The following is a 13,367-nucleotide window of genomic DNA, read 5'->3' on the forward strand; positions in this document are numbered from 1 at the left end:
TGCACTAGTGAGTATTAATGACACCAGGAATACTTATTAGCCTGGTTTTCCCCCACATCTTAAGTTAGTTCGGAGACATAGGTTTGGAAACAGCCGACCAATCAGAGCTTTGTGTTAGGAAAGTAAAATAGGGAAGTTTAATTCCTACATGGCTAGCTAACTACCTGGCTAAACCCATGATGAATTGGGTCAGGAAAAATGTCAACAATCATAGATAAAATCTTTGCAGCTATACATGATGTTGTTTTTCAACCTAAAGAATGAAAAACCCTCAAATGGACAAATTTCTTTAATTACCGTGAAAAAGATTAATTCAGCTTCCATATCGACTGAAAATAGTGTCGGGCTGAATCAATGAAGTCGAGCAAAACAACGATTGAGTCTGATTATCAGGATAGGTGTGTATGCCAAGCCCCCAAAGAAAGAGCGCCAGGCTCTGAAACCAATTTTCATAGTGGTCAAACTGTGGAATTACAGCTTCTGTGTCGTGGGGCAAAAAATACCTTTTACATTGACTTACATTGAATAGCTCTTATTTAAATCATTAGGTCCTAAAATTTGTGAAATACACAATTAGCCCAAATCTAGAGTTAATTTCCCTCCTCCATTCACGGGACTGAGCCGAGACCAGGCGTCTGGGAGGCAGGGCTTAAGGAAAACACTAGAAGAGTTGCTCTATGGGCCTCATGGATGCGCAAGATTGCTGGAAGATCTGAATAATTTTATACTGGAAAGTCAAGCCATTCTATCTTCATGCATCACTGAGCAACTTTCATATGAATGAACGAGGCCCCGCCTCCAGAGCTGTATCCAGTTCTCTTGATTCATCCATGGTATTCTTCCGTGTTGGTCTGAATGTAGGAACATGTCACCCACAGCCCAGTACCAAGCTTTGGCTGAATAGCCAAATACTTGTGAAAATACATGCAAATCATTGCATTTGTTGGCAATAAGAAAACAATCCCCAGACTCCTTAAAAATCTTTTAAAAACACACGCTAAGATTTGCAAAGGCTACTTGAGTCAGGTCTGTGTGGTTGGACTGTCCATCGTGATGAAGTAGTGAAATGTGTTTGTTATGGAGATAGCTAACAGCGTGCCACACATTCTTCCCTTAATGATGCAGAGTGGCCGACGGTCCAGTCACAGATCATTCAAATTCTTCAAACTCCCTGCCTGCAGCTCCCAGGACCCCCTGCTGTCGCCCGGCCCTGCCGCCACCCCTCCGTCCCGAGCTTACCTCCTTGTTTCATCCCGCTATATTCTTTCCTTCTTGTATTTCAGTCTCCTTTTTTTCCTTTTAGATTCTCTTTATATCCATCTCTTCTCCTCCCCTTTCCTTCTCTCCATCTTGCAGCAGTTACTAAAGCCCTATTTTTATCTGTGTATTGGAAGCTGGAGTGGAGCCGCACCCATGCCCGCTGCTCTGGACTGCGTGACACACTCACAGCCCACTGGGGAGCGCGAGATAGAGCAGGAGTGAGAACGAAAATGAGAGAGAGGAAAATACTGAATGGACAAGAAAGAATTAAGGAGTGAAGGAAAGTGGGTGGCAGCATGGTGGGGCTGATAAGATTGACAGAGCCAGGAAGACAGCGGTGAATGGGACAGGCTCGGATGTTTGTGTATGTGCATGTGTGAGAAAGGGAGATAAAGAGAAGGCGAAAATAAAAGAGGGCTTTGGTCCAGTCACCAGCACCCGCCTCCCCCCCCCCCCTTTCCCTGTGCGTCTCCCTGGCATCGTATCACGTCACATCAACTACAGCCAGTGCAGGCATCGCTCGCTGCCCGGTCCAGGATCACATCTGTTGTTTGGTGTTTTTTTTTTTTTTACTTTTCTATTTTGGACCGCTCTTTCCTCCCGTCAAACCTCCACGTCACCTGTCAAGTCAGTCCCACACCAAACGCTCACTGTGCCTGATGTGACCGCCTGTACTCCCCGAACACTGCCACCAGCAAGTTGGAGTTTTAGATCTGCAACCATTTCTCTCAGGCTGACACTCTCAACTCACTGATTGAGATAACAGCTCAGGCAAAGAAACTCTTTTCTTGAGTAAGTGATATTAAAAGGCAAGAAGAAAGAGACTAGTCCTAGTGCTTGTGATACTAACTAAGACTGTGTAATAAGCCAACAACCAGGGCTGTAGCCAAGCTTTACAAATACTGATAATCCTCAAAAATATGTTTATCCTTGTTTTCTGTATTCACTTAGCTGTTAAATTACATTTTCTGTAAATGCTTTCTTCCTGCGTGATGTGTGTAAATGCTGTTTCAAAGCCCACAATGCCAGGATATAATTCCGTAGGGATGTAATAAGTCCCATTTTAATTTAGTTGTTGGCCTAAAAACAGACAACTTGAAGAATGTATCCAGTTCCACTTTGGCTTTAGTCTTCAGTTCTCCTTGTTCTATTTCATTAGCTTCTTATTTTTACTGGTTTGAATTAGGACTGTTAAAAAACATGCAATTAATTCAAACCACCGTAACCCAGGCAGCCTATGATCCCATATGTTTCCACATGCTGCTGAATGAAAGTCTGATAAAAAGCTTTTACAGCGTCAGATGTCAAAATAACAAAACAAGCATTAAAAGCTCTGCCTCCAGGAAATATTTGTAACACTAAAGCTCCAGCCTGCCCGTCAGCTGACTCTTACCTTTCTCTGCCTCAGCAGGTGGTCTGCCATGATGCCAAGCTAGCTTTTTTATTTGCGAGGGAGGGGAGTAGGAGGAGCCAGCATGCCCATCTTTTCTCTTTCCTCTTCTGTGTCTGTATATGTATGTATGTGTCTCCAGAAAACAATCGGATAAGCGGCATCCTGACTTCGCAGACGGAGCCCTACGACCTGTCTTTCTCACGCTCCTTCCAGAGCCTGTCACACCTGCCGCCCTCCTATGAGGCGGCCGTCAAAGCCGACCTCAGCCGGTTCTCATCCCTGAAGAAACTCAGTAGGTCCAAGTTCACTGCACTAATGCAAGAGTAGGCTCCCTGCCCTGATGCCCTGCATGACACACATACTGCATTAAGTGTGCTGCCCTGACTCCTGACTGGGACTTACTGAGCAGCTCCGAAGTGTTTCAGCTGTGAAAATAATTTGCGGAAAAAAACTTTCATACGCATTTTCGGGATATTTTTGCAACTCCCCATTGGTCATTTCAGTGGATTGAGAGGGCCTTGAATCAGAATCAGGAAGTACCCATTCCTCAACGCTGATCCTTCATGAAATCAGCCTCGTCATCTCATGAAACTATGAGTCATTGATATTCCATGCTTCCCTTGTTTCCACTTAAAGGCTGCAGCCACTATTTCTCTTGGAGCGTATAAGTACATTAAGAGGCTTCTTGTGCCCGACCCGGCTCGGTATTGATTTAGTGGTGCTACGCTGGATTTCTGCTGCGTAATGAGCTCTCATCTCATGATATTCTCCGAGTGGAACGCAAATATTCCTTAAGGCCTGTGTAATTTCATCATGACTGCCCCCACTTCACTGCTGCCGTGCAGTCAAAGTGAAGGATGACGATCTACAACTCATCCCGTCAGGGCTCACTCCACACCCCACTCGTAGCTGCTAGGCACCATTTCAAACTTAATGGCAAAGCGTGTTTGCAGGATGCAGTGCTATTTACTGGTCGGCAGTTGTATCGGGAGGAAAAACAAAAAAACATTATCGTCCTTTTGTGGGAAGAATTTACATAATCGTTTGAGCTCTAAAATAAAAAACTAATAATTCCTATTGTCAGAGATAGTAGCCCACAGAGGGCACAGTGTTGAAATGGAAGAACATATTTAAGTGTCCTTCAGTCTTCCAAGCTTTCTTTCTGCTTCCAAAGCAAATTATTTGTTGCAGCAAATAGCCAAAAGCTCTGCAGTTTCTCTGTGTTGATCAACTAGTGTCTGCACTCTGAAAGATCATGTTGGATTGTGCTGGAGGGAAGATAGAGCCCCGTTTTCATTGTCGGGATAATAAAAGAGAAGAATGCCACTGCTTATTAATGCAAATTGGTATCAAACTGGAGCATTTAGCAGGACAGTATACATCACAAGTTATTCATTCACTCCATGGTAATATAGTTGATGAGTTTGCAATGCCCTGCCCAAATCCTGAAGACTATTATACTTGAGAAAGGAACATCTTGTTTTTATTATCTTTCATAATGAATGGATTTGCAGCAAGCACCCATGGCTCGCTGCTGAGGGGGATTTGAGTCTAATCTTGACAGAAGGTGTGAAAACTGCTGCAGCCATTATTGAAAAAGAGGTTCAGAGTCATCTGCGAATTCTCAACGAGGTGGAGGTCTGCTCTCCAGGATTTATTCCCGCCATATAAATGACACCTCTGAGTTAGTATGATGGTTAAACACTCATGCTGGTGTTCAGAAGAATAAAGTATGTGTGTCTTTATAACAATGGACTTATAAATGTTCCCATTTTTTAATTCATGCTGCATTTCGTCTCTTAGACAAGATGTCTGACAGAGTTTTTGTGAATGTGCGTCACTATGTGTGTTGTTCTGTACTCAAGTCTTTGTGCATGTGTTTGTGTTGTGTGGCATGCAGTCGATGATACACCTACACTGTACTGTCTCTGGAAATGTATTCTAGCCTTTGTGGTCTGCTTGTGAATGCATGTTGTAGTTGAATATGAATAAGGATAAAACATTCACTCAAGGACATTAAAACATAATTCTCCATGTGACGTGATTGTTCAATAAAACACTAAGCTTTCCAGCATGTAAACACGAGGTGCCTGCGTGCTTCCCTCTGTATCTGTATGATATGACGATGTTTGTTTATAGACCTTCACATGACCTTTGAAAAGTTTGCCCCCACAGCCAGAGCTGCCTGTAGAATCCCGGATGAAGCCTGGATGTGTGGATGCTATGTGCCGAGCATGTAATACAGTCTGACTGTGATTCTTCTGTCTCTCTCTATTTTCTATTCCCCCCATGAGCTTACAAAGGTGAAACACAGATGGGTCCGCCAACACTATTCTCTGCATTGTGCGCAATGTTCTCCAATCCCACTCTATCCGATTTCTCCCCTTACATTCTAACACCTATCCGTGTTTTCTCCTGCTTTCACTCCCTCAATCTCCTCGTCACCTCTTGCTTCTGTTTTTTCTATTCCCGTCTCCTTAGCAGCAGATAAAGAAGTCGACGACTACTACACTCGTAAGCGCCACCTGCCTGACCTGGCAGCAAGAGGCACTCTTCCCTTGCATGTTCTCAAAATGAGCCATGAACAGGTGGGTACAAATGCTTGGTTTAAGTGTGCATGCATCTAAACAAGGTCATGATCTTTGCTTTTTATCCATCTATGAGGCCTTGCAGATGTGCTGTCTGGAAGTCAGCACATTTGAATTTGTTCGTAGCTATAGCTGGTCTCTCTCTTCTACTTGCAGTGGTGGGTGGCAGAGCCTTTTACCCTTCAGCTTGTGAATAAACTCACTTCATTCATCTGTTGCTCAACAGCACCGGGAACAGCAGCTCCAGAACCAGCCCTCGCAGTCCTCCATCTCCCAGGCCCCTCCCCAGTCGCAGTCTTCACAGCAACAGTCTCAGCAAAGGCAGAGGCCCCGTCGTGTCCAGAGGGCCATGTCCCAGGACCGCGTCCTCTCCCCTCAGAGAGCCCCAGAGCAGGAGTACAGCATATCTTCTAATGGTATGTCCCCGTATGCAGGCAGGATCCTCTCAGACGAACAGCTCCTGTCCGCTGAGCGTCTTCGATCCCAGGAGCGTCTTCTTCCACAGGACCGCCACACCTCCCAAGACCGCCTGCACTCCAATGACCGCATGTACACCAAGGACCGACTTCTGTCCCAGGAACACATCTACTCAAAAGACCGCCACTACTCTCAAGACCGCCTCTATTCACAAGATCGTCTGTACTCACAAGACCGCCTCCTATCCCAGGATCCTCTGCTCTCGCCGGACAAGCTGATGATGTCGCTGAAACGCGGCATGGTAAGCAGCACCTCTGGCGGGTTTCGTGACAGCGACAAGTCAATGTCGCGCGCCATCTCGCACACAGATGTGTTCGTACCAACCACACCTCTTATGGATCGCTACAAGATGACCAAAATGCACTCCCATCCCAACGCTGCCAACAATGGCGGCGGCAGCGGGACTGGAGCAGTAGGCGCTGGGCACTCCAACACTTTAGCCATGAACCAGACAACAACTAAGAGGCAGGCGTTTGCCTCCAGACGGACTCACACTATGGAACAGCTCCACTACGTCCCACCGCACCACCAGCAGCAGCAGCAACAACAACAACAACAACAACAGCCACAGCCACAGCACTACCGTACAGGCAGCAAGACAGAGGTGACTGTGTAACGGCAGCCAGTACTACCTGAACTGCTTGAAAGAGCATTGTTGTGTGCCAGGGGGTGGGGTTGATAGAGGTACGTGGCTACACTGGCCTTCTTTTAGAGTAGAAGGGTGGTGATTTCACTTTCTTTGACTGAGGTTCCTGCAAAGTCAGAGATTCCAGGACCAAGAACATCCACTAGCTTACTGTGAGAGACCGGAAAAACAAGCTACACTGTACACTGCAAACAGGCCCTGATAGATCTCGAGTCAGAGAGGGTCGTGGATGGGGGAGGGTGGATTTATCCAGCTAACTTGCCTATTATTTCCACTGTCTTGATTACCCTATTCATCCACAGGCTACGGCCTCATTCTGTGTATGTTTTAGTGAGAAAACACTGATTGGGTCTGTTTAAGCCTTTATCCCCCCTGTCCAACAGATCTATTCTGTGACCTTTTCTGGAAAATGTTAAAGGGCTTTGCATGGTTAAACACATAGACGACTTCTCCGTGAATTCTGTTGTGCAACACAACACCACCACAGGTGAGGAACTAGGTTGAGCCTGTAATAACTTTATAAATATATAAATAAATGAATAGAAAAACCACCATTTGTACGCCCTGTCCTACTCTTAGCTCTAGTGAATCTCGATGAGAGAAATTGAAATGGATGTTATTAGCACTTCTATTTGGTGCCTCTGACTGTTCCATTTCTAACAGTGGGTTACAAAGCACAATCAATAAAAATATATTATCTTCTGTTTTTTGTTTTTGAGTTTGAATAGTGATGGCTAGCTTGTTTTGTTCTTAAAGCAATGGCAGGGTTTCTTTTGCTTCCAGTAGACGATTGTAAATATGCTATTCTATAAGCAGTATTATGGACAAGTCTGTACTGGATAAACTTTGTATTAGACTGTCTGTTTTCAATAGATTCTTAAAGAACAACTATAAATCATCACTGTTTCGTGAGTTCAGAATAGAAACCCACTTACCAAGTATTTGACAGGATAAATTACTACTATACTGTGTGTGTGTGTGTGTGTGTGTGTGTGTGTGTGTGTGTGTGTGTGTGTTTGTGTGTGTGTGTGTGTCTTTGCAAAACTGTTGGTAGGACGAGAAGTGAATGAATGTGTTGTTGATATCAGATATACCACTGTTCATATGTGGATGTAGACTGTGTTCCATTGACATCAGAGGAGTTCAACATCATGGAAATTGATTATAATGCTTGTTATAGAAGGGTCAAATAAACCATCCATATTTTTCTAAACATTCAACATTGTTCCTTGAGAGATGTCTGTGTCTTGTGTTTGCTTAAAAAAACGATGCACCACATCAATGTGAGTTCTACAATCATATTTAGGTGTCGTGCAGTGGAGGGACAAACAACTTCATAGGGTTAACTTTCATTTCAGCATGTGGAGTGAGAACCAGCTCTCCTGGATAAAGTGACATTAGACTGAATCACTGTAAATAATTCTGGAGCTAAAGAAGGAGTAACAGAACTTATGGTGTGTCTGCAGAAACCAGCCTACCAGGGTTTTACTGACCTGGTGTCTCGTTGGTAAGATGAATACACGCCAGCAAAAGCTGCTTGGTTAAGGTTAGGGCAAACATTGTAATCATTGTTATAGGAAAACAATGTTAACTGTTAATAGGACACAAGATGCCAGGTCAAAAGGTCAAGACTTATTTAAAACCAGGCACATTTTGCCTGTCCAACCATGTGTGATGCAGTTTGTTGCCTCTGATGGAAGGTAATCGTTGAAATGCTTTTGAAACATGCATGTGGAGAGCCTTGGTAGCCAAAACACTTATGAAAGGCTTCTTAGCTTCTTACATATAACTGTGGTTTCAGCAGCATTCCAGTGGCTGTATTTCACCATGAATGCATGCTTCTGATCCATCCCAACTGCCTACTTAAAGGTGCAGGCCACCAATTTTTCACATAAGGGTCTACTTTCTGTGTTAAATTGTAAAATGACCAGTCAATAGGAGTTCTACTCAGCCTGTGAAAACTGCTGTATAATGTATTTTGTGGGTCTGGAGGAAGTTTACAAAGTATAACAAATCTCATCATGGAAAGTGTAGTATTTTTGGAGCTCGACCCATAGAGCCTTTATGGAAGTGGAATACTAAATCTCCTGAGTGTCCTTTAAGATTGAAGTAGCAGTATGAGAATGTGACGGTACTTCCTGCTTGGCAACATAAAAATAGGTTGTTTTAAGGAGTTTGGCCAATAATTATCAATAACCAATAACTATCCACACTAGATAAGGATAGTTAGGAATATAGTTTTAAATTCAGTTATCCTTCATAACCTCCAGTTAACAAGCTTGCGGTGTGTAAACATCCCTTTGTCCTTGCCCACTGAGGTGTAACGCAGCCAATGAGATTACTTCTGCCTCGAGAGCAGCTCTGCCTCAGAAAATGTTTATATAATTACAACTCCAGTCAGCCAACTGTAAAGGTTTGATTTTACAGAGGTGGGGTTACACACCTTATCTGACAGTATGTCACAGCCAGTAGCACATTTACACTGACAGTTTCACCATGATTTATGGCACCAGTGTTTGCCAGGGCAGTAATGTAATTTGACATCTGAATAAATATGGTGAACTTTAATGCTGGTCAGTGCAATTTCAGACCTTCTTTAAATTCATGGCAATCCATGGGTGTGAGCGACGATCTTCACAGCAAACAATGACGAATGCAAATTGCACTCCTCCACAAACACACAAGAAAAAATAATAAGTTTGGCTTTCCAATTTACACTGATCTTCAAGCCCATCAGCATTTAAATGAAAATGTGAGTCTGCAATCAAAAAGAATCTCCGGACGAGAGAGCAGCTGAAGCGTGAGAGGTAAGATGGCTACGATGGGACAAGCCCTGCAACTCAAGCGGAAAGCGGAGGAAACTGGCAGAGAACAGGGCTTTCCATAAAATAATCAGCAGCTTTCAAACTATTTCCACTTCTCACGTGCACACGTTTCTTTCACAATGTTTTCATTACTCGTCTCTTCCACTTTTAATGCAAAACATTATCTGGGGGCAGAGGGCATACTTTCTTGGTTAAAATTGTAGTTTGCACTATCTGTACTTCTCCATTTGTCCTTTGCTGTTTCAGTCCTCCCTATTTTTGGCGCTGTCAGGGAGACATCATGTCTGGATTTGAAATAGAAAGAAATCTCTCAGCTTTGATCCTCAGGAAGTTTCACCGTGACATTCAGAGGATGTAGTTAAAAAAAAAAGAAGACATGCAGCTAGTTCCATTCTGGATGTTATCTTCCTCACAGAAAGCTATAACTGTGGTCTGGTTTGGTAAAAACAAAAAAGAAATGTACTGTACTTTCTCATTTCTGGCCTGAAAACTCTCAAAGGAATAAGGTGAGCTTCACAACTAAAATCTTGTCAAATGAAAAGCATTCCACTACTCTGAGGTCGAGGGGGAGGTTTTTAAACGAAAGCTGCTGTAGAAAAGAACATTACAGTGGCCCGACCCCTGCCAACACATCCGTCGTGTTGAGCAGACGTACAGTCGACTGCATTTTGTTCAAGTGCATCTGTTGTTGCTCTCTTGAACCAGGATTTCAAGTGCTTGTCACTCTCCTCTGTTTCTTCCTCAACCACTTCTCCCTGTCGCACTTCAGAGTGGCTGGCTGGCAGTAAAACTCCACATCTCTCCTGTTCACCAGGATTTATTCCAATCTATGTGTGTGCAGTTGACCGTCGAGCAACATTAAATACATCAACTAATCAGTATTACAACATAGATTTAGGAGAATTTGTAGTCATTTCTTTTTTGAAATCATTGTTGATATTATGAAAGTGAAATAAAGGTGTTTTCTTTTCTATTTGTTTCTTTTTTTCAAGTCATATTCTTTATAGTTTACATACCTGATTGGAACCCTTTACTTGCTATTTTTGACAGGATCAGGATGATGACACTTGGGGAAGATGGGGTCTTCCTGCACTTGTACATTTTGCATGTGGTTCACCAGTGACATGTACATGGTCACCTTCTCTGGCCCTGATGCTGAAGACATTACACTCTAGTAGACCATAAATTAACATGAACAACACATAGATGATGTGATGTTGATGACTACCTGTATTCCACCACCTACGTCTTTGCTCTGGTGGTGGGTACACAAAATGGCAAAGATATAAACATGAGCCACAAATATACTGAAGCCGATTTCAACATGTTGAAAGCCTAAAGAAATACCCAAAAATGAAACAATGGTGTTGCTCTCCAGGGGCATCAGAGTGTAGCTGCCATACTTTACTGAGTGCTCTAAAGAAAATATAACAAGGTGAAAGGTTTTCAACACACATTTAATGTATAAGTTGGATGCTTTTAAACCTGTAACTCAGTTCGTCAGATCTTTTGGTAAGAGTATTGGTTTACCTGCTGAGTCTGCTTGCATATCTGTCTTTTAGACCCGATTCCAACTAAACTGTTTAAAGAAGTTTTACCCTTAATTAACACTTCGTTATTAAATATGATCAACCTGTCTTTATTATCTGGCTACGTACCAAAATCCTTTAAAGTAGCTGTAATAAAACCACTTCTTAAAAAGCCTAGGTCTTGATCCAGAGGTTTTAGCCAACTATAGGCCGATATCTAACCTACCCTTTCTCGCTAAAATCCTTGAGAAAGCAGTCGCAAAACAGTTGTGTGACTTTTTACATAATAATAGTTTATTTGAGGTTTTTCAATCTGGATTTAGAGTTCATCATAGCACAGAGACGGCACTGGTGAAAGTTACCAATGACCTTCTATTGGCTTCAGACAAAGGACTCGTCTCTGTTCTTGTCTTGTTAGACCTCACTCAGTGCTGCTTTCGACACTGTTGATCATGACATTCTACTACAGAGACTGGAACATTGTGTTGGCATAAGAGGAACCGCACTAAGCTGGTTCAAGTCCTATTTATCTGAGCGATCTCAATTTGTACTTGTTAACGATAAATCCTCCATGACAGCCAAAGTCAGTCTCGGAGTTCCGCAGGGTTCTGTACTTGGACCGATTCTATTCACCTTATATATGCTTCCTTTGGGCAATATTATAAGGAACCACTCTATAAACTTTCATTGTTATGCGGATGATACCCAATTATATCTATCAATTAAACCAGATGAAACCAATCAATTGGCTAAACTTCAAGCATGCCTTAAGGACATAAAAACTTGGATGTCTAGCAACTTTTTGATGTTAAACACAGACAAAACTGAAGTTATTATACTTGGCCCTAAACGCCTCCGAAACGCATTTTCTAATGACATAGAAGCTCTGGATGGCATTAACTTGGCCTCCAGCACCACTGTAAGGAATCTTGGCGTCATCTTTGATCAAGATCTGTCGTTTAACTCCCACATAAAACAAATCTCAAGGACTGCCTTCTTTCATCTACGTAACATTGCAAAAATAAGACACATCCTGTCTCAAAATGATGCAGAAAAACTAGTCCATGCATTTGTTACTTCAAGGCTGGATTACTGCAACTCATTGTTATCAGGTTGTCCAAAAAAGTCGGTTAAGACTCTTCAGTTGATCCAAAATGCAGCGGCACGTGTATTGACTAGAACAAGGAAATGGGATCATATTACTCCTGTATTAGCTGCTCTGCACTGGCTCCCGGTAAAATACAGAATAGAATTCAAAATCCTTCTCCTTGACTTACAAATCAATTAAAGGTCAGGCTCCAGCATATCTTAAAGATCTCATAGTACCTTATAAACCAACTAGAGCATTACGCTCCCAGACTGCAGGGTTACTTGTGGTTCCTAGAGTCTCTAAGAGTACAATGGGAGCCAGAGCCTTCAGCTATCAAGCTCCTCTCCAGTGGAACCAGCTTCCAGTTTGTGTTCGGGAGGCAGACACACTCTCCACATTTAAGAGTAGGCTAAAGACTTTCCTTTTTGATAAAGCTTATAGTTAGGGCTGGCTCAGGTTTGCCCTGGATCAGCCCCTAGTTATGCTGTTATAGGCTTAGACTGCCGGGGGACACCTCCCTGCTCTCTTCCTTCTCTCCCTCTCTCTTCTTCTCCCTCTCTTCTTCTCCCTCTCTATCTGTATGCATTTATGTAAATGTATGTTACTAACTCACCATCCGGGGTATCATCCCCGGAGTGTCTGTCTCTCATGTGGCAGGTTGCCACTGATAAAGCTTACGTCAGGATCATGAATCGTGACAGCGCCTGCTGACCTGGTCCTGCTGGACACCGGGAAGCCTTATTGACATTTTCCTGGATTCATCCAAACTTTCTATTTCTTTTTTTTTTCCAACACAACATAATTTCTGTCAAATGTTGTATTTGTACTATGTTGTTTATCCTGTACACACGACATCTATTGCACGTCTGTCCGTCCTGGGAGAGGGATCCCTCCTCAGTTGCTCTCCCTGAGGTTTCTTCCATTTTTTCCCCTTTAATTTTGGGGTTTCTTTTAGGAAGTTTTTCCTTGTGCGATGCGAGGGTCTAAGGACAGAGGGTGTCGTAACCTGTACAGTCTGTAAAGCACACTGAGACAAATGTATAATTTGTGATATTGGGCTATACAAATAAATTTGATTTGATTTGATTTGATATCTCAGCCAACTGCGACCTGTCCCCCCCGATATAGCTACTGCAAAAGCTTCTGCTGATCCATCTTCCATTTGTACATAATAGCAGGCTCCAAGAAACTCCTAGCTCCTGCCTCCTGAAGGTGTCATCCTAGAAAATATGGAGCTGCATGGCCTTGCATATCTATCAAAACATGACAAAAAGGAAAAGTTGTAGAAGAGGTTCACTTAAAGCAATGTTCACAAGCTGTGAATGATAATAGCAAAACATTTTACGGTTGGAAGAAGGATGCACCAGTGAAATATGTGGCTGCTGATATCTGAAGGTTGCCAACGGGGGTACTTCCAACAATAGGCTGGCTCTGCTAGTCTGAACTAATTACAGTTTTGGCAAAGCTGAGTGAACGCCACATATGTACCCAACTGTGGTCGCAGGACAGCACGGTTCCTCTTGCACACTGGACAAACAGCCCTTTGGGGCAGCTCTCAG

At 43.1% G+C, this 13,367-nt stretch overlaps 1 protein-coding gene across 9 annotated transcripts in view; it reads left to right on the forward strand.

Moving 5' to 3' along the window:
- The window catches only part of LOC115024383 (shisa family member 6), a 59,481-nt gene extending 51,900 nt beyond the window's left edge, over positions 1-7,581 (forward strand). For 4 of the 9 annotated variants that reach the window (XM_029455885.1, XM_029455887.1, XM_029455889.1 and 1 more), the window contains 2 exons: positions 5,138-5,241; positions 5,468-7,581. In XM_029455885.1, the coding sequence (XP_029311745.1) occupies positions 5,138-5,241; positions 5,468-6,334 (971 nt within the window). In that variant the 3' untranslated portion in view covers positions 6,335-7,581. Of the gene's footprint in view, positions 1-2,792; positions 2,946-5,134; positions 5,242-5,467 lie in introns of all 9 variants that reach the window. The other 5 variants (XM_029455881.1, XM_029455883.1, XM_029455884.1 and 2 more) reach the window with 3 other exon arrangements.
- Positions 7,582-13,367: the final 5,786 nt, after the last annotated feature.

This window comes from Cottoperca gobio, chromosome 19, assembly GCF_900634415.1.
Source record: "Cottoperca gobio chromosome 19, fCotGob3.1, whole genome shotgun sequence".
NCBI lineage: Eukaryota > Metazoa > Chordata > Actinopteri > Perciformes > Bovichtidae > Cottoperca > Cottoperca gobio.